This window comes from Macaca mulatta, chromosome 6 (assembly GCF_049350105.2).
Source record: "Macaca mulatta isolate MMU2019108-1 chromosome 6, T2T-MMU8v2.0, whole genome shotgun sequence".
Classification (NCBI taxonomy): domain Eukaryota; kingdom Metazoa; phylum Chordata; class Mammalia; order Primates; family Cercopithecidae; genus Macaca; species Macaca mulatta.
This window is the reverse complement of record NC_133411.1, coordinates 187,409,001-187,434,201: the sequence shown is the minus strand read 5'-3', so window position 1 is coordinate 187,434,201 and position 25,201 is coordinate 187,409,001. Positions and strand designations below refer to the sequence as shown.

Genomic DNA, 25,201 nt, shown 5'->3' with positions numbered 1-25,201 from the left:
TGACCTCATTTGATCCTCCTGCCTTGGCCTCTCAGTGTGCTGGGATTACAGGCATGAGCCACTGTGCCTGGCTAATCTGTTTATGTATTTTAAACATAAAATGCATGGGATTTTCTTGTAGGACAAATAATGAAACCAAGTTTGGTTTCCCATGTTACTTAGGGGCAACATTTGTCAATACAGTAAGACTGTGTTCCTAAAGTAGATTAGGAGTTTTAAGAAAGCTGAAACAAAAAGTTTATTGTAGAATGACTGGCATACATTATGTTTAGGCCTCTGATGTAGTCCAAATACAGTGACTGTATTTCAGAATAGTTGAACTATATGTGATAATTTTTTTAAAGAAGCATTTGCTGTTTAAAAAAAGTTTTTCCTGAGTCTACCAATGTAGCTCTATAGATTAAGGTGTTTGCTATCCTTTATTTTCCCTTTCATTCCTTTTCATTTTCCAGTGCCATTGTACTATCTAAGCCGCCCATCCTTTTCCCCCAGTAAGTGCTTCAAGTTCCCAAATTAGTGTTTACTTTCCATCAGAAACTCATTCTCAGAGTAGCTGATCTCAGGATATAGGAGGAAAGAAAAATATTCCCATTATTTCTTACTAAGAAGTTATTGATTGCTAACCCTGTCTCTTCTGAAAATTTACATTCTTCCCAAAGGGTATTTGCTAATTTCTAGGCCTAATTCGTGGAATTTCAGGCATTAAAACGAAACTTAAAAAAATTAGGATAGATGAAATGTTTAGAGGTTAGGGCTGTACCTCTGGGATCATTGAGTGTCTTTTGCCAACCTTCCTTCCCCTCTTCTTTGAGCTTTAAAGTTCCTAGTCTTAATTGCCTTTTTTCCTTGTATTTCTTAACTCATTTTCTGCAAGTTCCAAGAATTTTTTTTTTGGACCGTGCCTTGAGCTTCAACACTAAAAGGGAAAAAGATTTAGAATGGCCAATGTACATGAATCCTTTGTAATTTAGGTATTTTTCTTAATAATTTGATACCTCATAGTTTACTGTTTCTAGAAATTCCATTGAAGTCAAGCTTGGTTTTCTTATGAGGCATTTATAAAGTGCAGCTAAATAGATTATTTCCAGTTTGCTGCTGCTACTCATTTTCTTGAGGTTTTTTATTCATCCATGCATTCATGAAAATTTTCAGAGTAGTTGAATTAAATTGACTCCTGCTGACAGCAAGGGGACAAAGTACTAACAGTTTTATCATAGAAGTGAAAACTCCTCCTCTGAGCAGTCTAGAAGGACTACATACTAGAGAAACTGGAAGTGACTTGGCCAAATCTCCCGGTAATTATGACTTACATTCAGGTTTGCCAGATTCTAGCATTGTGCTTTCCTGTAATAATACATTGTGTCAGAACCATCAGTTTGATTCTTATTCACAGCTCTACTCTGAAGTGACTTGGAATGAAATGGAATAATAAAACCCAGGATTTTGCTGGGCGCAGTGGCTCACGCCTGTAATCCCAGCACTTTGGGAGGCCCAGGTGGGCAGAACATGAGGTCAGGAGATTGAGACCATCCTGGCTAACGTGGTGAAACCCCGTCTCTACTAAAAATATAAAAAATTAGCTGAGTGTGGTGATATGCGCCTGTAGTCCCAACTACTCGGGAGGCTGAGGCAGGAGAATCTCTTGAACCCCAGGAGACCAAGGTTGCAGTGAGCCGAGACCGTGCCACTGCACTGCAGCCTAGGCGACAGAGTGAGACTCCGTCTCAACAACAACAACAAAAAACCCCAGGTTTTATTACTTGTATTTCATTTATTCAAAATTTTCTTTACTAAGTGAGTTAAACATTGCATGGTCATTTGAAACCTTCTGTTTTAAATGGTAGGCAGAGACCAATATTTAAGTCTGTCTTTTGACATCCTGGAATGAAGAAACACTTTGGGAGTAGGTGACCTGGGTTTTTAACTCTCTCTTCCAGTTTCAAAATTCTGATTCCCACAAAATTTGGTGCAAATAAAATACTTTACGCATCTAGTACTTGATTAACAAAAGCTACATTTTCAAATATTGTAGTCAGAAGAATTCATTGTCAATAATAGCCGACAATCGTAGTCTTGGTAGAGCTCATATTTGCAAACAATTCTAATTCTTAAAGGTTTTTTTTTTAATCATTTGATCACTGTTTTTAAGAATTTGATCTCTCCACTCAAATCCCTAAAAGGTCTTAATATAATTTTTTGAATGTGGTTGGTTGGTTGGTTTTGTTGGAGTTCATTTTGTCTGTTTTTAGAGATGGGGATCTTGCTTTGTCACCCAGGCTGGAGTGCATTGGTGCGATCACAGCTCACTGCAGCTTCAGACTCCTGGGCCCAAGCAATCCTTTCACCTTTGCCTCCCGAAGTTGCTGGGATTACAGGTGTGAGCCACTGTGCAGGGCTCACAAGTAAAGGGAATGTAACGTTCAAAAGTCAGGTTAGTTTTATAACTGGCAATCCAGCCTTTTGGGATATAGTTAAAAGAGTAAATTCCCCTAATATGAATGTACTCTGTTTAAGTCATTTGAGAGAGTTGACCAGTTCTATTTTAGGGATTAATTTTTAAAAAATAGAATGCAAAAGTCAATAATGACTTTCTATATACATATAGCCCAGCTTCAAAAATTAAAAACATTTTGCAAATTTTGTTCCTTTCCCCCTACTTAATTTCCCTGTTGTATTTAAATACAAATGCTGGATACCATATTATGTCACTCATGAGTTTTAATTATTTTTATTAAAATAGTTTGATAAATTATTTTTATTTTAATTATGAAATAGTGACATAATATGGTATCATAATATGGTATTAATTTAATTCCTAAAATATTTTTAACAAGTTTTTTCTCATGTCACTATCATATCTAACAAAATAATTATCTGATATTCAGTTCATATTTAAAGTTTCATGAATGTCTGAAGAAAATGCCATTTATAGTTGATTGGTTTGAATCAGGATCCAGTCAAAATAGGGGACTAGAGGAATGAATGTCACTATGGTGAAATATTGAATATGGGAAATGCTTTAAGACAAATGACCCAGTTTTATTACCAAAAAAGTAGAATGAGGTTGGAGGTGGAGACTATATATACAATGATTAAGAGCCCTGAGACATACTAGCATGTGTGGACTGTGGTTCTGATTCAGACAAATTGACTATGAAATGATATTTTTAAGCAGAATTTATTCTAATAAATACAGTAGAGAAATATACAATATTGCAACTTTTAATCAAATAGTGGATCCAGGCACCTAATCATCATCAGATGCTGAATCATTGGGTAAAAACTGGAGGACATATTAGTCCGTTTTTACACTGCTATAAAGATACTACTTGAGACCTCGTAATTTATAAAGGAAGGAGGTTTAATTGACTCACAGTTTTGCATGACTGGGGAGGCCTCAGGAACCTTACAATCATGGCAGAAGAGAAAGCAGGCACATCTTACATGGCGGCAGGAGAAACAAAAGTGAAGGGGAAGGAGACCCTTGTAAAACCATCACATCTTGTGAAACTCACTATCATGAGAGGAGCATGGGGGAAACTACCCCCATGATCCAGTCACCTCCCTCCCTTGACACATGGGGAGTATATTTCGAGATGAGATTTGGGTGGGGACGGGGAGCCAAACCATATCAGGGGACTTTATCAGGAGGATTGGGCTGGCAATACCTAAACTCCGTTATCAGTCACGACCTAAGATTGATAACCCGATGGTGTGCTTTCTGAGGTGATGAAATGAGAAGTACGCAGCACCTGTGACATACCATTTTCTTAAAAAGTTGAACCTAGGATGAAGCCTCTAGGTTGAAGCTATAATATAAAGGTTTTAGCTCTTTTTGCCTTTCATTTCTTACCTATCATCTAATTCCTTGAGGTAGTAGTTTAGCGTATTGAAAGGACTTGGAGTTTTTGCACCATGGTTAGAACCTTAGCCCCAGATCCTCTCTGACAACACTCAACAAAGTAATTTTACTTTGTTACTTGGGGTTACTTAGAAGTAATATCCATGTTACAGTGTGATTAAAATCATCTAGCAGATTACCTGGCATTTGGTAGTTCCACTAGGAAGTAGCAGTTACTTTTTCTATAAATGTTTTAAACCCAGACTTTTTTTTTTTAATTGTTTGTTTTATCTTCAGAGTTTTGCTCTTGTTGCCCAGGCTGGAGTGCAATGGTGCAATCTCGGCTCACTGCAACCTCCGCTTCCTGGGTTCAAGCGATTCTCTTGCCTCAGCCTCCCGAGTAGCTGGGATTACAGGTGTGTGCCACTACCTCCAGCTAATTTCTGTATTTTTAGTAGAGACAGGGTTTCAACATGTTGGCCAGTCTGGTCTCGAACTCCGGACCTCAGGCAATCTTACCTGCTTTGGTCTACCAAAGTGCTGGGATTACAGGCGTGAGCCACTGCACATTGTTCTTGATGGCACCAGAAATTACTGTCAAGAATTCTGTTTTTGATCCATTAACAACCTAGTTTTTATTACAGCATTTGACTGAAATTGGAAGAAGCAGAACTTTCAGAGAAATTTGTATTTAATAAGTATGTTCACTATTCAGATTTTTTTTTTTTAACATTCCTTCCTTTTTTGGTTTTAATGGTTACAATTCTGGAGAGAAATCATATATAATTAAAAGACTGAGGAGGCTAGGCATGGTGGCTCACGCCTGTAATCCCCGCACTTTGGGAGGCCAAGGTGGGTGCATCACTTGAGGTCAAGATTTTGAGACCAGCTTAGCCAACATGGCAAAACTCCATCTCTACTAAAACTACAAAAATTAGCCGGGTATGGTGGCGGTTGCTTGTAATCCCAGCTACTCGGGAGACTGAGGCAGGAGAATCGTTTGAACCTGGGAGGTGGAGGTTGCAATGAGCTGAGATTGCACCCATTGCACCCAGCCTGGGTGACAAGAGCAAAACTCCATCTCAAAAAAAAAAAAAGGCATAGATTTCATAGGGAACACCTGAATTAAATACCCTTTGAGGCTGGAATGCCATAGGCCAGCAGTCAGTGTAACAAAATGAAGTAAAGATTAATAGATTTTTGGAAGATCCCCCTGCCCTGGCCACCCAGGTGACTTAAAATTTTTTCCTTTATAAATAGAGTTTTTAAAACAAAAAAAATAATTTTCAAAAGCTTCTTGGTTTACTTCTAGCTAAAGACAACATGAGCAAGCACGGTCTTGAGAATGACAAAAGTAAGGCTTTATGATGTTTAGAGTATCTCATTGATAGGGGAGTTTACTTTTAAAAGATCTCGCTATTTACACTTTTCAGATTACTCTAGAAACATTTAAATATTTAGAGTGTCCTCACAACAACCGCATAACATGAGAACAATGTGGTTTGCTTGTCAGCAGAGTTTGTTGGATTCAGACTCTGTTGTCACCTGTATTATGTAGACAAGTTACATAATCTCTAGTCTCCTCATCTTTGAACTGACACCTAACTTCCTGAGGGTTGTGAGGATTAATTGAAATTTACATAAAGTGCTAGTGAATAGTAACTATTATTTTCACCATTTCTTGATCTATTCCCCGTAGGTTTATACACTATTCTATAGCCTACAAATTATTTTCCTGTTATTTTGCTTTTTACCCTACAGGAATTATATAAATGGGTGAGTGCAAATATTAGCACAATAACTTTTTCTATGTGTGTACTTTTAATTTTTTGTGTCTTTAAAATGTTTCTTATAGGCAGTATACAGTTGGATTTGCTTTTTTATCATATTTAACAATCTGCCTTTTAGTTATGTTTGGACCACTTACATTTAGTGTAATTATTGATGTGGTTTGGTTTAGATCTGCCATCTTGATATTTTCTGTTCCATTTGTTCTTTATTAGTATTTTCCTCTTTCTCTGCCTTATTTTGGACTATTTTTCTCCAAAATAACTCCATTTATCTCCTTTGCTGGCTTATTAGCTATAACTATTGTGTGTTTAGCAGTTGCTTTAGAGTTTATAGTGTACATCCTTGTTAAAAACCATCCATGTTAAAAACCCTCTATCTATCTATCTATCTATCTATCTATCTATCTATCTATCTATCTATCTATCTGTCTATCTATCTATTGCTTTAAACCGTTGATTATCTTTAAAAGACATTTAAATAATAAGAAAAGAAGCCTATATTTACCCATAGAGTTAGTATTTTCTATGCTGTTCAGTCCTTGTATAAGTTCATATTTCCATCTGGCATGGTTTTCCTTCTGCCTGAATTACTTCCATTAATATTTTTTAAATTATGGGTCTGATGGTGAATGAATTTTTTCAGCTTTTGTATGTCTAGGAGTCTCTCTTTAGCCTTTGTTTTTTGAAAGGTAATTTTGCTGGGTATAAAATTCTAGGTTGACAAAAGATGTTGCTTACCTATTTTCTGGGTTGCATTATTTCCAACAAAGAAATCTGCTGTTATCCTTGTTACTGTATTTATGTCTCTTTTTCTGGTTACATTGTTTTCTTTCACTCATTTCAAGCATTTTTATTATAATGTGGCTTGTGTGGTTGTCTTCATGTTTCTTGTGTATGGGTTTCTTGAAATTTTTGGATATGTGTGTGGGTTTATAGTTCTTACCAAATTTGGAAAATTCTTTCAGCCATTATTCAAACATTTTTTCCTACCCTCTTCCCTAGGGACTCCAGTTATACATACATTAGGCCACTTGAAGTGACTGCACAGATCACTGACACTCTTCATTTTTTTCAGTCTTTTTCTCACTGTCTCATTTTGCTTATATTGATATATTTTTAAGTTCTTTGATGTTTTGCCCCAAAGTGTCCAATTTGCCTTTAATGTCATCCAATGTATTTTTCATCTCAAACATTACCATTTTATCTCTAGAATTTTAAGTCTTTTTAAAAGATATCTTTCTTTTTTTTTTTTTTTGAGATGGAGTCTTGCTCTGTCACCCAGGCTGGAGTGCAGTGGCCGGATCTCAGCTCACTGCAAGCTCCGCCTCCCAGGTTCACGCCATTCTCCTGCCTCAGCCTCCCGAGTAGCTGGGACTGCAGGCGCCTGCCACCTTGCCCGGCTAGTTTATATTTTTTAGTAGAGACGGGGTTTCACGGGGTTAGCCAGGATGGTCTCCATCTCCTGACCTCATGATCCGCCCGTCTCGGCCTCCCAAAGTGCTGGGATTACAGGCTTGAGCCACCGCACCCGGCCTAAAAGATATCTTTCATGTCTCTGCTTAACATGTTAAATCTTCCCTCTAGTTCCTTGAACATATGGAATACAGTTACAGCTTTTAATAGCTTTGCTTACTGCTAATTCTGTTGTCTCTGTCATTTCTGGGTTGGTTTTGATTGCATTTTCTTCTATTATGGGTCACATTTTCTTGCTGCTTTGCATGACTGGTAATTTTACCTTTTGTTTTACCTTATTGGGTAAAATTCTGTATGCTTCGTTGTGGGACATGATTAAGTATCTGAATCAGTTTGATCTCTTCAGGTTTGGGTTTTAAGCTTTGTTAGACAGGACCAGGGCAGCAATTAGTCTAGGGCTAGTTTTTTCCCCACTACCGAGGCAAAAACCTTTTGAGTACTCTACCCAATGTTCTCTGAGTTAGATTTTCCACATTGGTTGGTAGGAAGAACTATGCCTGGCTTTGTGTGAGCTGTGGGGTTTGTGTTTGCCAATTATTAGAGTCTAATCCTTTTGGGTTATTCCATCCTGGCCTCTGGTAGTTTCCTCACGTGGATGCTGATGAGTCCTCAGGTGAAAGCTTCAGGGGGACCAGTTGCAGATCTCTAATTCTCTGTGCAGCTGTCCAATTCTCTGTGCAGCTCTCCCTCTCCTGTCCTCTCTGCAAATTCTAACTGCTTTGGCCTCCCTGGACTCAGCTTTCTCTCTTCACCGTCGGCTGTCTCTACCTGCACTATGTCCTGGAAAACCTCTCCAGAGTAGGAACCCAGGGCAATCCTTGGGTTCACTTTGTTTCCCATCTCCCAAGGATCACTGGCCTTTGATGCCTGATGTCTGGTGTCTCGAAAACTGCTGTTTTTACAGGTTTTTTTTTTTTTTTTTTTTTTTGGCTTTTTAGTTGTTTTAAATAGTAAGATAGTAAATCTGGTCCATGTCAATATCTCTGTTTTAAAAACAAAAAGGTGGCCAGGCATGGTGGCTCACACCTGTAATCCCAGCATTTGGGAGGCCGAGGCAGAAGGATTGCTCGACCCCAGGAGTTCAAGAGCAGCCTGGGCAATATAGTGAGACCCCCACCTCTAAAAAAAGAAAAGAAAAGAAATTAAAATAAATAAAAAGTGAGGGTCTGTAGCTTGTTTCAGTTTATACGGTGAGGTATTAGTGGAGCCAGAACTAGAATCTAGGCATCAAATCAAAACCTGGTGCCTTTTTTGACATTGCCTTCTTAAAAAAATTTTTTTAAATAACATTGCCAAAACAAACAAACAAAAACCACTTTGCTATCCCTTTAAACCTTGTGGTTTAATTTTAAACAATTTGCTGCTGAAAATTTTTGTAAACTGGATTACATATCCATACCTTCTTGAACAGTAGTTTGAACATATTTGAACCTTTTCATTATTAACATTACTTCTTCAGGGGTTGTCAACCCTATCTGACCCAAATAATCCCAATTTTATAAAATAGTTTGATATGCTCCTTTTATCTCCAAGAGTCTGAGTGTTTGTGGATGATCAGGTCAGAGTTGCTACACATTTTTGTTCAGTTGCAATGGGGTAAAGGTGTATCATGAGGTGCCCGCCTTATTCTTTCCTGCCCCCATTGTATAAAAGCAGCCCTACCTCTTCCTCCTCATTAGGGTCAACTGCCTCTGCCAAATGGTGCCTTCTTGATTTCAGGTCCCTATATACAGAGTTCACAATGCCCTGGGTGGCAGCCATAGCTTATAGTTTAATGGAACTCCTACTGTGTGCCCTGGCAAGAATGTAACCCCTTTGAGAACTAGGACCTCCAACCCTCTAACAGCAAGCACAACATCCCCCATGGGGTCATGGGGAGGGAGGGCTAGTGCTTCTACCCCTGGGTTCGTGGACCCATGTATTCTTACTGGGAGCACAGCATCATACAGAGGTTCCTGATTTAACGTGTGCACTACATCCTGAGAGATGACACTAAATCCTTCAGGGAGTGGCCTCTGCGCTGGTGCTTCATCTGTGCTTTCAGAAGGCACTTCCAGTATTCTGTGAGGCTGGTTGCTCCTGACCAGTGTAGGATGCAATACAACCAGTGGATTCCTTGGTCCATGGGTTCACCCCCAGACCTTTACTGTAAAGTTGGTGCCCTGGTTGGGTGTGGTGGTGTGTGAGATCCCGTACCTGTGGGTTGGGCATTCTGTAAGGATAGCAATGCTGGCTGAGGCTCTGCAGGCAGGAAAGACAAGCCCACACCTGGTGCTATCCCTGTGAGGAGCAAACCACCGGCCCTTCCAGGAAGGAGGGAATCCGAAGTAGTTGGTTTGCCACCAGGTGGCCAGTTAGTCTCCCTGAGGAGTACCTTGTTTAGTCTTGCTGACAGGTTAGCCATTCATAGGCATTCGGTAGTGGGATTGATGTAAGTGCTATCCACCTGTTAGGTGATGCTTCACACGATAGGTTAGCGGAAATTCTTTTATTCCCCCTCAAGATCTGCCCTTCACCCTTCTGCCTCTGCTCTCTGCCCTTTAGGAGGCTGGCCCTGGGCCCTGGAGGTTTGGTCATTGGAAGGCCCCAGTAGATCAGAGAGCAGGAGAGAGCAGTTCAGTATTTATTCCATGAGCTCCCTCCCTTCCAAGCCATGGCTTTGCAGAGGCTGCGCCCTTAACCAAGGGCCACAGGTGCTATGGAGCAGCCCTCTTCTATAGCTCCCAGTTCCCCAGGATTCCCAGTTAGGGATGCTAATGGCCTCCCACTGTCAATACCCACAGAGTGCTGCTTCGGCCTCCCCTGCTGGCCCCTCTGATCTCCACTTTGTGAAGTGGCTTTACATCCAGGCTGTCTTGAGTCACCCTCTCTGAGGATGCCATCTATTCTTCCAGGACCTCAATAGACACAAGTAAGTCATTTTCTTTTTTGCCTTTTAGAATGAGTTGTAGACAGCATTTCCATCTTCATTCAGCTGCCCCAATTCCCTGATTAATCCTGTGGGCCACCTTAAATTGGGCAGTCTGGGAAGGTCTTTTAGAAGCAGTGAGGTTGAGGACCTTAACCTGGAGGATGAGGAGGGGCTTGCTGTTCAACGATCTGAGAGCAGGAATGCAGGTAGTGAGGTGGTAGGCAAGGGCAGAGGCCCAAGGGGCCAGTGAGCTTGGCTTTTTCAATACCCAGAAGCTTCTGGAACATGGCAAACAATACACGCAGTAATATTAACAAAGGTGGTGTGCAGTTTACCTATATGTCTGTAAGAAATGTAGTGCTGACTTGCAAGAGGGTGTTGACCTCTTTTCAGAATAGAGTGTCAAGTTTGCTTAGCACAAGTACTTTTAATTCTATTGAGTATACACTAGACTTTAGCACAGAGCCAAGACTATCGCTGTATAACCATAACCCCCGGCCATCTCAGGGGTTCCCCTCTGAATTAAGGGAAGGAGAAGGAACATGTTAGCCAGAGACTCTCAACAGTTCTAAACGGTGAGTATCCACAGAAATTAGACAACCGGAAGATATCCACAGAGTGACAGGGAAGATGGATATAACGTATTTTTCCAAAAAAAAAAAAAAAAAAAAAAGGTTGTGGAGTTATCAAATCACAAAGATCTGAGCTACTGGTTTGTTGTTTTTATTTAGATATTACAGGAGTTAGCGGAAGAGTTACCTGGGACCCATTTAGGACATGAATATGCCTGGTAGGAATCTGAACCCAGCCTGACTTCCAGCAGTTCTTCCCTTTCCTGCCAAGACTTGTTAGTGCCTCTCATTCTGTTCTCTGAACCCAGGCTGTGCGCCAGAGCCTTCTTGCCTCAGCCCTGTGATTTAAATTTTCAGCAGAATCGCAGTACAGGTTAAGGGTGGCGCATACTAGATCATAATTTTTGGCCAAGTTGTGCGTCTAATACAGAATTAAGTCATCAGTTCAACAAGACTTGGAGTTCATTTTCTCAATCTTTCCCATTCGTTCTAGTCTCAGTTTTCTCAAAAGCCCTCTGTAGGCCAGAAACAGTCTTACCATTTTTGTTTCCCGCACCTAAGTCCGGCAGGTAAGAACCCGTGAGAAGATTCTAAGAGGCGTAATTCTTCTATTTGGCGCAATCTCGACCCTGCCTCTCCGAATGTGAGTGCGCAGAGGTCGCTTTCCGCCACCAAGCGGCGCTAATCCACCGCCTACGACAGACCCACTAAGTTTTCCCACAGGATTTGAAGTTTTGAACTTTTACAAGTGTCAGAAAGGTTAATTCACAAGTTTAGAGTAATGCGCTAAGGCACGAGTGGTGGGTGCTCCAGCCTCGGGTGGGCTGCAGAAGGCGCGCGGTGTCGCTGAGCGCCCCTCCGACCTCTGGGGGCCGCAGTGCGGACTTGCGCTGGGGAAGCTTCAGAGGTGCGCGCGGGGGCGGGTGCCGGCGCCCCGGGCAGGTGAGGGCAGAGGGGCGCGCTGCGCGTGGGATTAGCCTGGCGCAGACCGGTGGCTCGGAGGAGCTAGCGCCTTCCTCGCCCCCTCCCCCTCGCCGCGCGGGGCCAGCCCGGCCGCTCCTCCCCTGGGTGGGTCCCCGCTCCTTTTCTGGCAGGGTCTATTTGCATAGAGGAAACTGCCCAAAGTGGCCGCTGCGGAGGAGCTGGCGGCGGCGAAGGGGGCGTGCGCGGCGATCCGCTGCTACCCGGCGGCTAAGCCCCGCGCCCGCGGACATCGTGCCTTGGGCTGTCCCGCCTGCTTCTCTTGCACTCAGCCTCTACCCCAGCTCAGCACCGCCCCCTCGGAGAGTCCACGCGCGACAAACGCGCCATGGTCCCAGGCGAGCGCGCCGGTGGCGGCGGCGACGCGGGGAAGGGCAATGCTTCGGGCGGCGGCGGCGGCGGCGGAGGGCGCTCGGCAACGCCGGCCGGGTCCCGGGCGGTGAGCGCGCTGTGCCTGCTGCTCTCCGTGGGCTCGGCGGCTGCCTGCCTGCTGCTGGGTGTCCAGGCAGCCGCGCTGCAGGGCCGGGTGGCGGCGCTCGAGGAGGAGCGGGAGCTGCTGCGGCGCGCGGGGCCGCCCGGCGCCCTGGACGCCTGGGCCGAGCCGCACCTGGAGCGCCTGCTGCGGGAGGTGAGCGTCGGGGCTCGAGGCCGGGGCGGACCCGGGTCTGTCGGGCTGAGGGTGGAGGAACGCTGGGGGCCGGGGCAGCGTGCGGGTCGCTGGGAGGAGGGTTGCCCGCCGGCTGCGTGTGCTCGGGGCCATCCCAGAGACGGGCGCGTCTGCGCCAAGGCGGAGGCGGGGGGTGCCGGCCCCAGGGGGTTTTGCGGTCTCCGCTCCGGCCTCAGGGTCCCGTGCCAGGCAGGCGGCCGCGGGAAAACGGAAGGAGAGACCAGGGACTTTGGAATAACAGACCTAGGGTCAGTTTCCACGGGGTGTGCGCTCGGACACGCCGCTTCCCGCCGGCGTCCGGCGTCGGGGATAAAGATGAGGCTCGTGGGAAGTGTCTGGTGACTGTGACCAGTAGCACCTACTGTTCCTAACCAACGCGGATACACCTGGGGAGGCGGTGGTCACAGCAGAGGAAAGCCTCAGACAGGCTCAAGGGCTGGGCCCCGCCGTGCTCCGGTGTGTCTCCAGCAGCTCAGGCCCCAAGGCTGAGCCATCACCGGCGCTCTGAGGCCTCGGGGATGGGGGTGGGGACACCACATGAGCTAGTAGGATGAGGGGAAGGAGAAACAGTCGGGGGTAGAGGACCTGCATCAGGCGGTGCCATCTGGGGTATGGGCTCTCAGGACATCCCGAGTTTCCCGTCCCTTACCTGGAATCGCGACTTCCACAGCTTACTTGAAGGCTCATATGAAGCTCTGTGACACTTCTAAGGGTTAAGATTGCTGCTGTGTGTCTTCAAAGAAAGGGCCACATTGGGTCCTCAAAGCCCTCACCCAACGTGTTGGTCAAAGCCTCCATTTTTTGTGCGGCAGTTCCCCTCCCCACAAAACTGGACAGGCCCTGGTGGGCTGGCCAGAGCCTCCCCTGCCAAGCCTTCCTCCTCCTCCTGGGATAGATGGCTGCCCCAGACCCCAAAGTCACTGCCCAAGGGGGCGCCCTCAATTGCTGTGTGAAAGCAGGCAGGGTTTCAAGGTGGGAGAGGGAGGACAGGCCTGTTCACCCCCAATTCCCTAGACTCTGCCCAGCTGGGATCTTTATTAGTATGTCCAGCTGTGTTTCCAATGTTGCGTTCCTTTGGACTCTGAAGGAGAGTGGAAGAAGGTGTGCCACACCTCCTTGTTCACCCCACCTGTAGTCACTTTAATTTCAGCTAGGATCACATCTCTTCTAGGTGGGTTCTGGGTAAAATTGCTGCTTCATGAAATGATTTCCTCTTTTCCGCTTGCAAGGGCCTGCAGGCTTCAGAACTCTCTCTCAGCCCTGCGGGCAGCTGCTGGCGATGGTTTCATAACTGCCGCCCATTAGCTTTTGGCAAATCCCTGGAGACCAGGGTGTTGAACTGATTTATGGAGGGCCAGTCAAGTTTCTACCTGTTAGCGCTATAAGTGCGGCTGCTCCTTCTCATAGGAGGCCTCTCTTATTTGCTAAAAATAAACCGCAAGCCCTGATTGAGTAAATCAGAAGTCCTGATACAACCATTTTACAAGGAACTACAAATTGTGTCTATTTTAGGAGGGAGGGGCATCCTGGGCCAGCAGCCGCTGCTGGGAAATGTTGATTCTGAAGTCCTGAACTTCAGCTGGCAGAGGCTGTGCAGTTGCTCTCCCAGGCTGCCCCCAGCAGCACTGAATTTTACCTGGGTGAACTATACTGCGTGAACAACGAGTTATTGGATCGGGTGTGTTTCTCGCTCTCTGTCTCGCTCGCTCTCTCTGTCTCTCTCTCTCTCTTTTCTTGATTAGAAAGGCAAAAGAAAAATTTAGAATCTAGGGAACCCTGGATTCTGGAGAACTTGCTGTGCCATTCACACATGGTCCTACTCCCTAATCCCAGCTGGGTAGCTGAGGCACATGCTATGCTAGGAGTGTAAACTGGTTGGGTTTTCCCGCCAGTGGAGAGTCAGAGATGGTGCAGTATGAATGCAGTTGGGGTGGAACTTCTGGTTGTTTGGGTGACCCCTGTGAGACGGCTTCTCTCTCCTAGGGGTACCAGTCTGTTTCTGCTAGGAGCTATTCTTCTTGTAAATGTTACTGGATGGGAAATGTCCACAGCCTGGCCGGTGACAATGAGTTCCTTGGCTCGGAGGAGACCACCGTGGGAGGCACATACGGGGAGTGAGTAATTGACTCTAATTAGATGTATAGATACTTTTTCAAGCCGTTAGATATGAAGGCCAAATGTTGAACTGAAAATCTCAGAAGAAAAGAACATTTGTACTTGAAGCGGTTTTTCAGTTCTGATTTGTTCTCAGTGAAGCCCCTTTTAAGCCTGCGCTGAAGTAGTTGTGTATGTGAGTGTGCGAGCAGCTTGTCCTACTAACAAACTTGTTTCCAGAGAACCAGAGGCAGAAACCATTTCCAAATTAAAAGAAAAGACATCCTTGCCAACCATACATGGCTTTAATGTCAGGGGGAAAAAAGCCAACAAAAGCCACTGTTAATGTGGGACCCACCGTCGTCGTTCCCTTGGGAACAGAACTGTGAAATAACTTTTTCTGGGCCTGGCTGATGTGCCTGATAATGAAGATACAGAAGCTACAAGAAATGAATATTCATGTCAACTCATAATCGTTAAAGACCCTTCCTATGGCACACAAAGGAAGAGATAAACAAGATTTCTGAGTAAGAGCCATGAACGATCGTATCTTCAGTATGATGTGAAAATATTCATGCAAAAAAAAATCTAATATTTTCCTCTTAAAGTGCTTTAAATAGGTTGCCTAAGTAATCAGTCCTCCCATCTCATACCTATAGTTACAATGTTATAAAAGCTTAAAACTTTAGAATACATGGCTTTCATAATACAGTAAAAAATGTAATGCAAGGATTAAAGAAATATTTAGTTGTATTCAGAGGAGACCATGCCAGCTTACAATGGATTTATTGTTGGCTGTTGGCCTTCCATTGTCCAGACCAATCAGTTTGAAAACAAGAAAAGCCCGGAGACTGGGAGTAAAGTTTACACACTTTCCTTCTCTCTTATCAACTCTATGTATTGGTTAAATACTGTCAACCCAGAGTCAAATGGAGATTTTTCAGCCTCTTTGGTGGTTTGTCTACTTGTCAGAGCTGCTCTCTGCTGTCAGTTTTAATTAAGATGCCTATTTTTGAATCCCATGGCACAACTGGAGATGCAGTGTAAATCATAGCTACATTTGTTTCCTTGACATTTCCTGGCTCCCAAAACAACAAAAAAAAGTTTCCTTTCAATGACTTCCTGGCATGCTCACTTTCTCTCTCTTTTCTTGTTTTTTTTTTTTTTTTTTTTTTTTTTTTTTTTTTTTTTTTCTTGCGACAGTTTGGGAGAGCTTTATAATAATAGCAGCATATTTAGAATGAGCCAAGGATTGGGGCATTCCTTTCACAGATCTATTTTGTCATTTTGGATTGGACTTTTCCACATTGGCTTTGAAGGTTTGAGGCCTGGCCCTGAGATGGGGAATCTGTAGGCTGAAGGAATTTTTCCTTGGGGGCAGAGCAGAGCAGACGGTACCTGAGGCTTCCTATCAGCAGAAGAGAGTTTGAGGCCTGGTCCCACCATTTCCCAGCTCTGTCATCCAACCTCTTCCACTGCCTCTCCTCTGATGGTGTGCTCACAACTCCTCTGTATGCAAATATGATAACATATAGGAAAAGTACAGGATGCTAAATATGCTTTTGATGGCGAGTAACAGAATACCCGAGTGTCCTTACTTACCATACACTACAAGAGAAGCCTGGAAGATGGTCGGCACATCCTGGGTTTGTCAGCAACTTGGCCACAACTGGGTACCACTCAGTGTCTGCCATTCTCTTGTCCTTTCCTCGTGGTCACAAGATGGCTGCTGCAGTTGCGAGCCTGCCTGGGTAGAAGGGAAGGGGCAGGGAAAAGAGCGATCTTCTTGAGAGGTTGTCTCTTTAGTTTCAATTCAGGGGAGAACTTTCCCAGCTTTCAGCAGTCTTATAGCCACGAGCCAGAGCTGGGTCACAGGGTCACCATCCCCCTGTCGCTGGCAAGGGTAATGCGATTGCCATAGGAGGCTTTGGCTAATCTTGACTCATCCCCTGAGGCTGGGCATATTGCCACTGGAACAGAATTGAGGCTTTGGTAGGAAGACTGGGCATGGCTACTGGGTAGCAACCAACAGAGTCAGCCAGTGCTGTAGAGCATTACCCCAGCGTCAACCAGGGACGTGGAATGTGACTCCAGTGTCATCCAGGGCTGTGGGGTGTTACCCCCACATAATCAGGCCACGGAGTGTTACCCTAGAGTCAGCCGGGGCCACGAGTGTTACCCCAGGGTCAGTCGTGGAGTGTTACCCCAGTGTCTGCTGAGGCCATGGAATGTTTCTGCTGTCACCCCGGAGGAGGATGGGGCAGAGTGGGGGTTCAGTCATCCACTGGCCCGCCTCAGTTTTCATAACTGGACCTTCCTTCCACTTTGGTGTTTCCCAAGCCCCACACTTTGGGAACATTCTTCAACCACAAAATTTCTGTCTCCTTTGGGGCTCTGCTGTCCAGCTGTGCTCCCAGCCACTGCTGAAGGAAGGGAAGGTGGATGGGTTTGGGATTCTCTCTGGCACAGTCCCATTCTTTGCAGTCTTTGGCCTTTAACCCTTGAGTGGATGCTGTTCCGCCCCCGAAGTGAGTGACTGAGAGTGGCACTCTAGGACGTTGCTTGCCAGCTTTCCCAGATCACAGCACAAGCAAAGAACAGTAGCACTTCCCCTCACTGCAAGAAGGGAAGAGGACACTAGGCTGGAGGTGACCAGCCACTCCCCAGCCCCCAAGCACCAAGGCAGTCAGTCTACCCAGAGACCACATACGGTGCACCTGCACCCACTCGGTGTGTCTGGGAAGCTCTGTTACCCACTCCTGTCCTGCCTTTCCCCCAGCTCCTTGGCTTTCTTAGCAGCCATATCTGACTGTGGCCTCCAAATCCCCTTCCAGAGCGGGTGCAGTTAGAGTTAGAGTCATGGTTGCCAGAGCAGGCTGTCCCTCCTTCCCTCACCAAGGAGCATCCCATTAACTTCAACCTTTCTTGATGCCTTTGGATCCTTTTACCCTCAAATAGCAATGTGACACAACTCCAAGATGGTGCAGCTTCAATTTAAAAGAATTCAGGCTGGGGCACGGTGGTTCACACCTGGGGGACCAGGGTGGGTGGGTAACTTGAGCCCAGGAGTTCAAGATCAGCTTGGATGATATAGCAAGACCTCGTCTCTATTAAAAAAAAAACAACACCCATATATATATATATATATATTTGTATGTATTTATTTGTAGGTGTGTGTGTGGCCAAACGCAGTGGCTCACACCTGTAATCCCAGCACTTTGGGAGGCCAAGGTGGGTGGATCATTTGAGGTCAGGAGTTTGAGACCAGCCTGGACAACATGGTGAAACCCTGTCTCTACTAAAAATACAAAATTTAGCCGGGCATGGTGACACGTGTCTGTAATCCCCGCTACTTGGGAGGCTGAGGCATGAGAATCGCTTGAATCCAGCAGGCGGAGGTTGCAGTGAGCCAAGATCATGGCACTGTATTCTAACCTGGGTGAGTACATCTCAAATAATAACAATAATTAGCTGTGCATGGTAGTGCAAGCCTGTAGTTCCAGCTATTCAAGACACTGAGGGGTGAGGATTGCTCGAGCCCAGGTGTTTGAGGTTGCAGTGAGCCATGATTGTGCCACTGCACTCCAGCCTGGGTGACAGACTGAGGCTGTTTCAACAACAAATAAAAATAGGGTGAAAAGGCGGGGACGGGGGGGATTAATTAGCTTGAGTAACAGAGAAGTCCAGGCTAGTATCTGTGTAGGCACGGCTCCAGGTGCCTGGATTTTGTTTCTTCCTCTTGGCTCCATATTTCTCAAGGATGCCCCCGCTTTCCGCGTAAAGTGCCAGGGATGCTTCCGGCAGCTCCAGATTCACATCCTTAGTGTTAGTTTCTGTTTTCCAACAGTCCCAGCAGAAATTCCCTAATTCCGTCTGATGGACCCATGTGGATTGCCTGCATGTATCAATACAGACGGCTGCGTCTAACGATGCGGATTACCTGTCCTGGTCACTGAGACCTGCAGGGTAGCCTCTCCGATGGGCCAGGCTCCGTTGTGCCTCTGTGTGTGTGTTCATGTGTGTGCACGATCAACCCCACTGGAGCTCTAGGGACCAAGAAGCGAAAGCTGATCCCAAAGGACAGTTTGGAGTGTTGTTACTAGAAGAAGGGGGAGAGGACATGGGGCCGGTGAAACCAGTAGGTGGCCATCCAAGGAATAGGGTGAGAAGCTTGGGCTGTAAGCTGGAGCTGTGTTCTAGAGAAATTCCACCTCCATGGCATGAAACTCAATGAAAGGATTTTTGATTCAGTGGGTGGCCAGTGGGTGCTTGTTCTGTAGAGGTTTATGTATATTGATAAATTTGGGTTTATCTGTGCCAGTATTGAAATCTGTGTTTCTCTGTATATACTGTGCTTACAAAATGTGAGCTTTACAAGTTACTTCAGATCCTAAAAATTGTCCACAACAGCCTCATGAGATGTACAGACAGAGGTTACTGCCGTTGTTTTACAGGGGTAGAAATGTCACAGAGGTGGAAGAGCACGCAGGGCCAGGCCTGGGCTCCCTTAGGTTTGCAGGCTGGCTTGGAAGAAGGGAGTGAAGAGGACTAATGTCCGCGAACCCTCTGTGCGGGTTTGGCACTCAGTCTGGGACGGTGTGGGTGTGCCCAGGTCAGGCCACCTGCTCCCAGGTCCCTGTTCCTCTGCCCACTTTCATCAGCTTCCTGGGGAATGTTCTCATGGGGAGTGTTCTCAGAGGATGTCTCTGGCCTGGTTGGGGAGTCTGGGGAGTGCCCCAAGTCCTCAGGACCTGGAGTGGTGAGGTGCGTGTAGCTTGGGGATTGTCACGCCTTGCTTGGTGCTTTTGGAGGGCTGAGTCTAGAAGAGGAAAATGCTGAGGGCTGGAGGGGAAGGCTCTAGACAAGGAGCCTGGGGGCCTCTCCGAGCCTCAGTTCTCTGGCTGTAAGGTGGGGCTGGCGCAGCCAGGGGTGCACTGTGAGCCCTGTGCCCCGCCGTCCTGTGCTTTCAGGGCCTCGCGAAGTGTGGATGTGATCCTGCGTCTTCAGAGGAGCCCTCTCTGCCCCACAGATTTCTAGGTTGCTCCCCTCTCTGGAAATAATTCTGAGCCCCTCCCTGGGGCAGTGGAGGGTGTTGGGAGGTGGAGATCTTCCCCAGAGCCCTCCTCCAGGCAGCTGCACATTGTGTTCTTGCCCCTTGACATGCCCATCAGTGCTCCGGCTCCTGCTGCCGCGGAGCTGTGGCTGCCTCCTTTACCTAGACTCTCAGGTCGGGAAATGGCATGATGGCTTGCCCATCCTTCCATCCTTCCATCCTTCTCTCTCCTCCCTTTTTTTTTTTTTTTTTTTGAGACAGAGTCTCATCCTGTCTCCCAGGCTGGAGTGCAGTGCTGTAATCATAGCTCACGGCAGTCTTGGACTCCTGGCCACAAACAATCTTCCTGCCTCAGCCTCCCAAAATGCTGGGATTATAGATCTGAGCTACTGCACTTGTTCCCCCGCCCCCGCTTTTAAAAAAAATAACCAAGCTATATCTTGATTTAGCATGAAGAATGTTACTGAATAATCTTACCATCCTAAACCAAGGGCTATTTAACTTCCGGCATAATCCTTTCTCATGCATCCTGTGGACAGATATTTGCTCACCGAATTTTAACCACAGTAAACTGTACATCATCTTTAGGGTCATGTTTGATGACTGTATCGTATAGCCCATCAAGAAAATCTTGTCTATCCCATCAACAAAATCTGCATCCTACTATCAGCATGGCATACAGCCTCCCCCTATTTTTGTTAGTGCAGATAATGGTACAATCGGTGGTTTTGAGGGGAAAGTTTCTTTCTTCTGTTATTCTTTGGGATGTGGAGTAACTGGATACAGAAGGATGTCTTTCAGGCTTTTTCATTTTTTTTTTTTTTTTTTTTTTTTTTTTTTGAGATGGAATCTCACTCTGTCACCCAGGCTGGAGTGCAGTGGCATGATCGTGGCTCACTGCAACCTCCGTCTCCTGGGTTCCAGCGATTCTCCTGCCTCAGCCTCCCAAGTAGCTGGAATTACAGGCGCCTACAACCATGCCCAGCTAATTTTTGTATTTTTAGTAGAGTTGGGGTTTCACCATGTTGGCCAGGCTTGTCTCGAACTCCTGACCTCAGGTGATTTGCCTGCCTTGGCCTCCCAAAGTGCTGGGATTACAGGCATGAGCCACCTCGCCCGGCCTTGTTTTAATTTTAGAACAACTGAGTTTGAGACAGACAGGTTTCTCCTTCTGTGGTATTCAGAACCTGTGGGACCATTATGAAATTGTGCTTCAAGTTTTACAATGAGCAACATGGATTCAATATATCTTTTAGTTGAATTTTTAATTTCAGTTGGATTTATCATTGTTGTCGAAAGCATAAAGCAATTGATAACAAAGAAAGCCTTAAAATAAGTTATGGAAAAAGTTTGAAGGTTCATTTCAGAGTTAGGCCCCTGTATCGGTTTGGTGCGGAAACTTTCTTTCTTTCTTTTTGAGATAGAGTCTCGCTCTGTCACAGGCAGGTGTGCAGTGGTGTGATGATGGCTCACTGCAGCCTCGGCTGCTCCTGGACTCAGGTGATCCTTCCACCTCAGCCTCCCGAGTAGCTGGGACTACAGGTGAGCACCACCACAGCTGGCTAATTTGTAAAGTTTTTGTCTTACTATGCTGACCAGGCTGGTCTTTAACTGCTGGCCTCAAGCAGCCCTCCCACCTTGGCCTTCCAAAGTGTTGAGATTACAGGCATGAGCCACCACACCCAGCCAGAAACCTTTCTTGAGCAGCATTTAGTGGTGCCAGGCACTGCGCTTGGTCCTCACTGTGACTTCTCATTATGTGAACGAATGTAATTCAGTTTGGGAAAATTCTCCAAAGACCACACACCACCTCCAGCTTTCTCCCTCATGCAGTTTTCATCATGAGTTGAATCAGGATTAATCTTTAAGTGTTGACATAGGCATTCAGAGAACATCCCTTCTTCATGTCCAGAAACATATTTCAGGACTAAGCACAAACCTTTGGGAGAAAAAAATAAGTTTGCAGATGGCCTCTGAAAGTCACGGGTCGGCATACTCCTAGAGGCTATAGGACAAACAGCTGTGTGCGTCCCATGTGCGTCCCATGTGCGCCCTGGGCAGAGGATTCACATGTCCTCTAGTTAGTTTTTTTGTTTGTTTGTTTTTTGAGATGGAGTCTCAGTCTGTCACCCAGGCTGGAGTACAATGGCACGATCTCGGCTCACTGTAGCCTCCGCCTCCCAAGTTCAAGTGATTCTACTGCCTCAGCCTCTGGAGCACCTGGGATTACAGGCATGCACCATCACACCCGGCTAATTTTTGTATTTTTAGTAGAGATGGAGTTTCACCATGTTGGCCAGACTGTTCTCTAACTCCTGATCTCAAATGATCCACCCGCCTTGGCCTCCCAAAGTGCTGGGATTACAGGCGTGAGCCACCATGCCTGGCCTCATGTCCTTTAAGTTTCTTAACAGCCTCCTCTCTCTACAGCTGCTCTGCCGTGGGTAAGATGGGATCCAGCCTTCCAGAGAGGGGCAGCGATTGGCCCCTGGTGGCAGTGGGCACCTGAACCTAGGTGACCCAGTAACCTCACTCCTAATCCCCAGCCCTTTCCACAGCCTCATGGCAGATCTGGTGGAAACAATGATTTCGCTTTGAGCAGCAGCTTTTTCTGCGAGTGTGGACATCCTGGCAGACATCTGTAAGTGATGGATGTGTGGAGTGGCAGGGAACACTTCAGTCTTGGCCAGGCGCGGTGGCTCACACCTGTAATCCCAGCACTTTGGGAGGCTGAGGCCGGTGATCACAAGGTCAAGAGTTTCAGACCAGCCTGGCAAACATGGTGTCTCTCCTAAAAGTACAAAAATTAGCCGTGCGCGGTAGTGGCTGTCTGTAATACCAGCTACTCGGGAAGCTGAGGCAGGAGAATCTCTTGAACCCGGGAGGCAGAGGTTGCAGTGAGCTGAGATCTCATCACCACACTCTAGCCTGGGCAACAAAGCAAGACTCGGTCTGAAACAAACAAACAAGACTTCAGCCTTGAGGACACCCAGGTTCGCATCCCAGCACTGCTATTTTCCAGCTGTGTGACCTCGGGTAAATGAGTGTTTTTCCAAAGCTCAGTTTGCCCATCTATTAAACAGGGATTATAGTACTTGTCTCACAAAGTTTCTGTGAGAATTAAGGGGTGTATCCCAAGCGCTCAGCCTATCGTGCACACCCTGAACGTGGCTGCTGCTGTTAGAACTTTTTCTTTGACTGAATCTGGAAGGAATGTCTACATCTGTTTGCTAATCACAGGCAGTCCCATGGTGACATGGCTGACCTTAAGATTCTTTTAACACCGGGATTCTGCCATCCCGTTAAGGACATACAGAAGCAAAAAAGCTGTTAGCACATGTCCAGCCTCTGAGGCAAGGAGCAGAGAAATGTGAGTTGGTTGTTGAAGAAATGCAAAGACTGAATTAACCTCATGACCCCATTTTTTGGTTTACCATTTGAGCAGACTGAGACTTTCCATTAATTTAAAAAAGTCATAATGATGACCAAAATAAAAATAAAATTATTCATGAAAATAAGTTTATGGATTTGTCATTGTGAAAGGGCACACAAACACCTCATCAATTTGCTTTAATTAAGAGAGTCTTCTGTCTCAAAAAAAAAAAAAAGATAGTCTGTTTTTGTAATCATGCAGTATGGCAGCAACACGGCGGAATGCTCATGGTTAACCTGTGAGCTAGAGGCTTCAACACATCTGCTTCGCTTCACATTGGTAAATGAGAAAATCTATTCTCCTGATGTAGCCACGGAATTTGGGGGCGGGGAGGAAAGGCGGTGCTTGCAGATGGGTAATGGCAACTTCTGAAATGGAATTTGTTTCCAACTCTGAGTTGTGAAACAAAGCAGAAAGCAATTAGAATGTATTTGAAAAAGTATGTATTTGAAAAAGTTTAAATCTACTCAACTTTGGGCCTCCTGGGAAGAACATCACACAAAAAATGCAGGATCTGTTCGTTGATTTCACTGTGCTTTAACTGCGCCTTTTTGTGTGATGCTTGGGCTGTTACCTCCTACAGCATCTTGTTTGCAGACCAGGGTTGTGATGCAGTCAAGAAGGGAAGATTCCTGTGATGTCAAGGGGACTAGAGTGTGTGTGAGCGTAAGCTAGTGTGAGGGTGGAAGTGTGTATGTGTGCCCAGAGTATGCATGTGTGTCTGTGTACATGGGTGTGTGTGCACGTGCCAGGCGTATGCATGTGTGCATATGTGTATACATGGGTGTATGTGTGCACATGTGTGCATGTATGCATATGCATATAAATATGCCTGTGTGTGCATGCATGTGGGTGTGTGCGTGTGCATGTGTGTGCGTGCATGTGGGTGTGTGCATGTGTGTGCATGTGCATGCGTGTGCATGTGTGTATGTGCATGTGTGTGCATGTGTGTATGTGCATGTGTGTGCATTGCATGCGTGTGCGTGTGCACGTGCGTGTGTGCATGTGCATGTGCGTGCATGTGCATGTGTGTGTATGTGCATGTGTGTGTATGTGCGTGTGTGTGCATGTGCATGCGTGTGCATGTGTGTGTATGTGCATGTGTGTGCATGCTGTGTGGGCGCTGTACAGGCTTCTCACTTGTAAAGTGAGAGACTTTATGAGGTACCCAGATGGGACCAGCCTGACCTTATCGCCTCACCGTGGAAGTTACCCCTTCCAAGTTTCCCCAAAAGATCCTGTAGCTGGGCCCTGACGGCTCATGCAGTGGGCTTTAGAATTGGGAGACCTGGGTCTGAGTCCAGAGTTGCCTCTGAACCCGCCAGCGTCCTGGGACAACTTGGTTGACTTTTCCGAACCTCGGGCTTCCTCTTCTGGAAAGGGGCTGGCGGAATCCACCTCGCTCGTCTAAGTGAGGACGGAGCAATGGCCCTTCCGGGGCTGCCCCGCGGGGTCGCAGCGCGGCCGGAGGCGCCCCCTTGGCACTCACTGGGGTCTGGGCTGGCACAGAGACCCCACCCAGGCTGGGGGCTGAGCGGGGGGTGCGGGCGCGGGTTCGGGGAGGGCCCTGGTCTGTTCCCAGGTCTCCTCCAGGCCCCGCGCACCAGGCCCTGCTGAAAGCCCTAGCGGGTCCCCGGGCCCTGCCTCGGTGGGCGCCTGAGCTTCCCCTACAGCTCCGCGCCGAGGGGGCGGTGTCAAGGCCTAACCGTGTGCCCCCTTCACGTGGCGAAGTCCTCGGCCCTGGGCCTCCGGATGCGGCCGCCCGCGGAAACGGGGCCTGTAAGGAGGGGCGGGTCGTTGGGGGGGGGGTGCCCTAATCCGACAGGGCGGGTGTCCCGGCGCCCCCGGAGGAGCAGACGCGGCCAGCGCGCTGGGACCACCCGCCGCAGGGAGGGCTCGGGAAGAACCAGGCCCCGCCAGGACGAGAGCCCCGGGACGGCAGAGCAGGGACCCGCCGGGCCTTGGGAGCGGGGCTGAGCGGGGGGCGCCGGGGCCTCGGCCCACAGGGCGGGGAGGCGCCGACGGCGACAGGAAGACCCCGGCGGGGAGTCCGCGGGCGGAAGCGGGACGGCTCCGGGGCCGCTGCGGGAAGGGCCGCTCCCTCGGCTGCGCGGAGCCCGGGGGCCGCGGGGCACAAATCCCCGCGGGGCTGACCCTGCAGAGCGGCCGGCGCCACGCTGCTCGCCCAGCCCGAGGCCGAACCCAGGCCGCCTGCGGTGCCCACGCGGGGAGGGCGGCGCTGCCCAGAGGCCCGGCGCCTCCGAGGACGGGACCCAGAGGCCGGTGCGGCGGTGGCGGGGGACCCGCTGGGGGTTTAGCAGGGCCTGGCGCGCGGGGCCCGGGGAGGGGACGGCGGCTGCGGTGAGGAGAGGGTTCGAGGATCAGG

General features: G+C 47.2%; 1 protein-coding gene across 1 annotated transcript in view; it reads left to right on the top strand.

Annotated features, from left to right (window-relative positions):
- The first annotated feature begins 11,707 nt into the window (after window positions 1-11,707).
- The window catches only part of COL23A1 (collagen type XXIII alpha 1 chain), a 362,273-nt gene continuing 348,779 nt past the window's right edge, over window positions 11,708-25,201 (top strand). Inside the window, exon 1 of the mRNA XM_015141597.3 lies at window positions 11,708-12,196. Within this exon, the coding sequence (XP_014997083.3) occupies window positions 11,897-12,196 (300 nt within the window). The 5' untranslated portion in view covers window positions 11,708-11,896. The remainder of the gene's footprint in view (window positions 12,197-25,201) is intronic.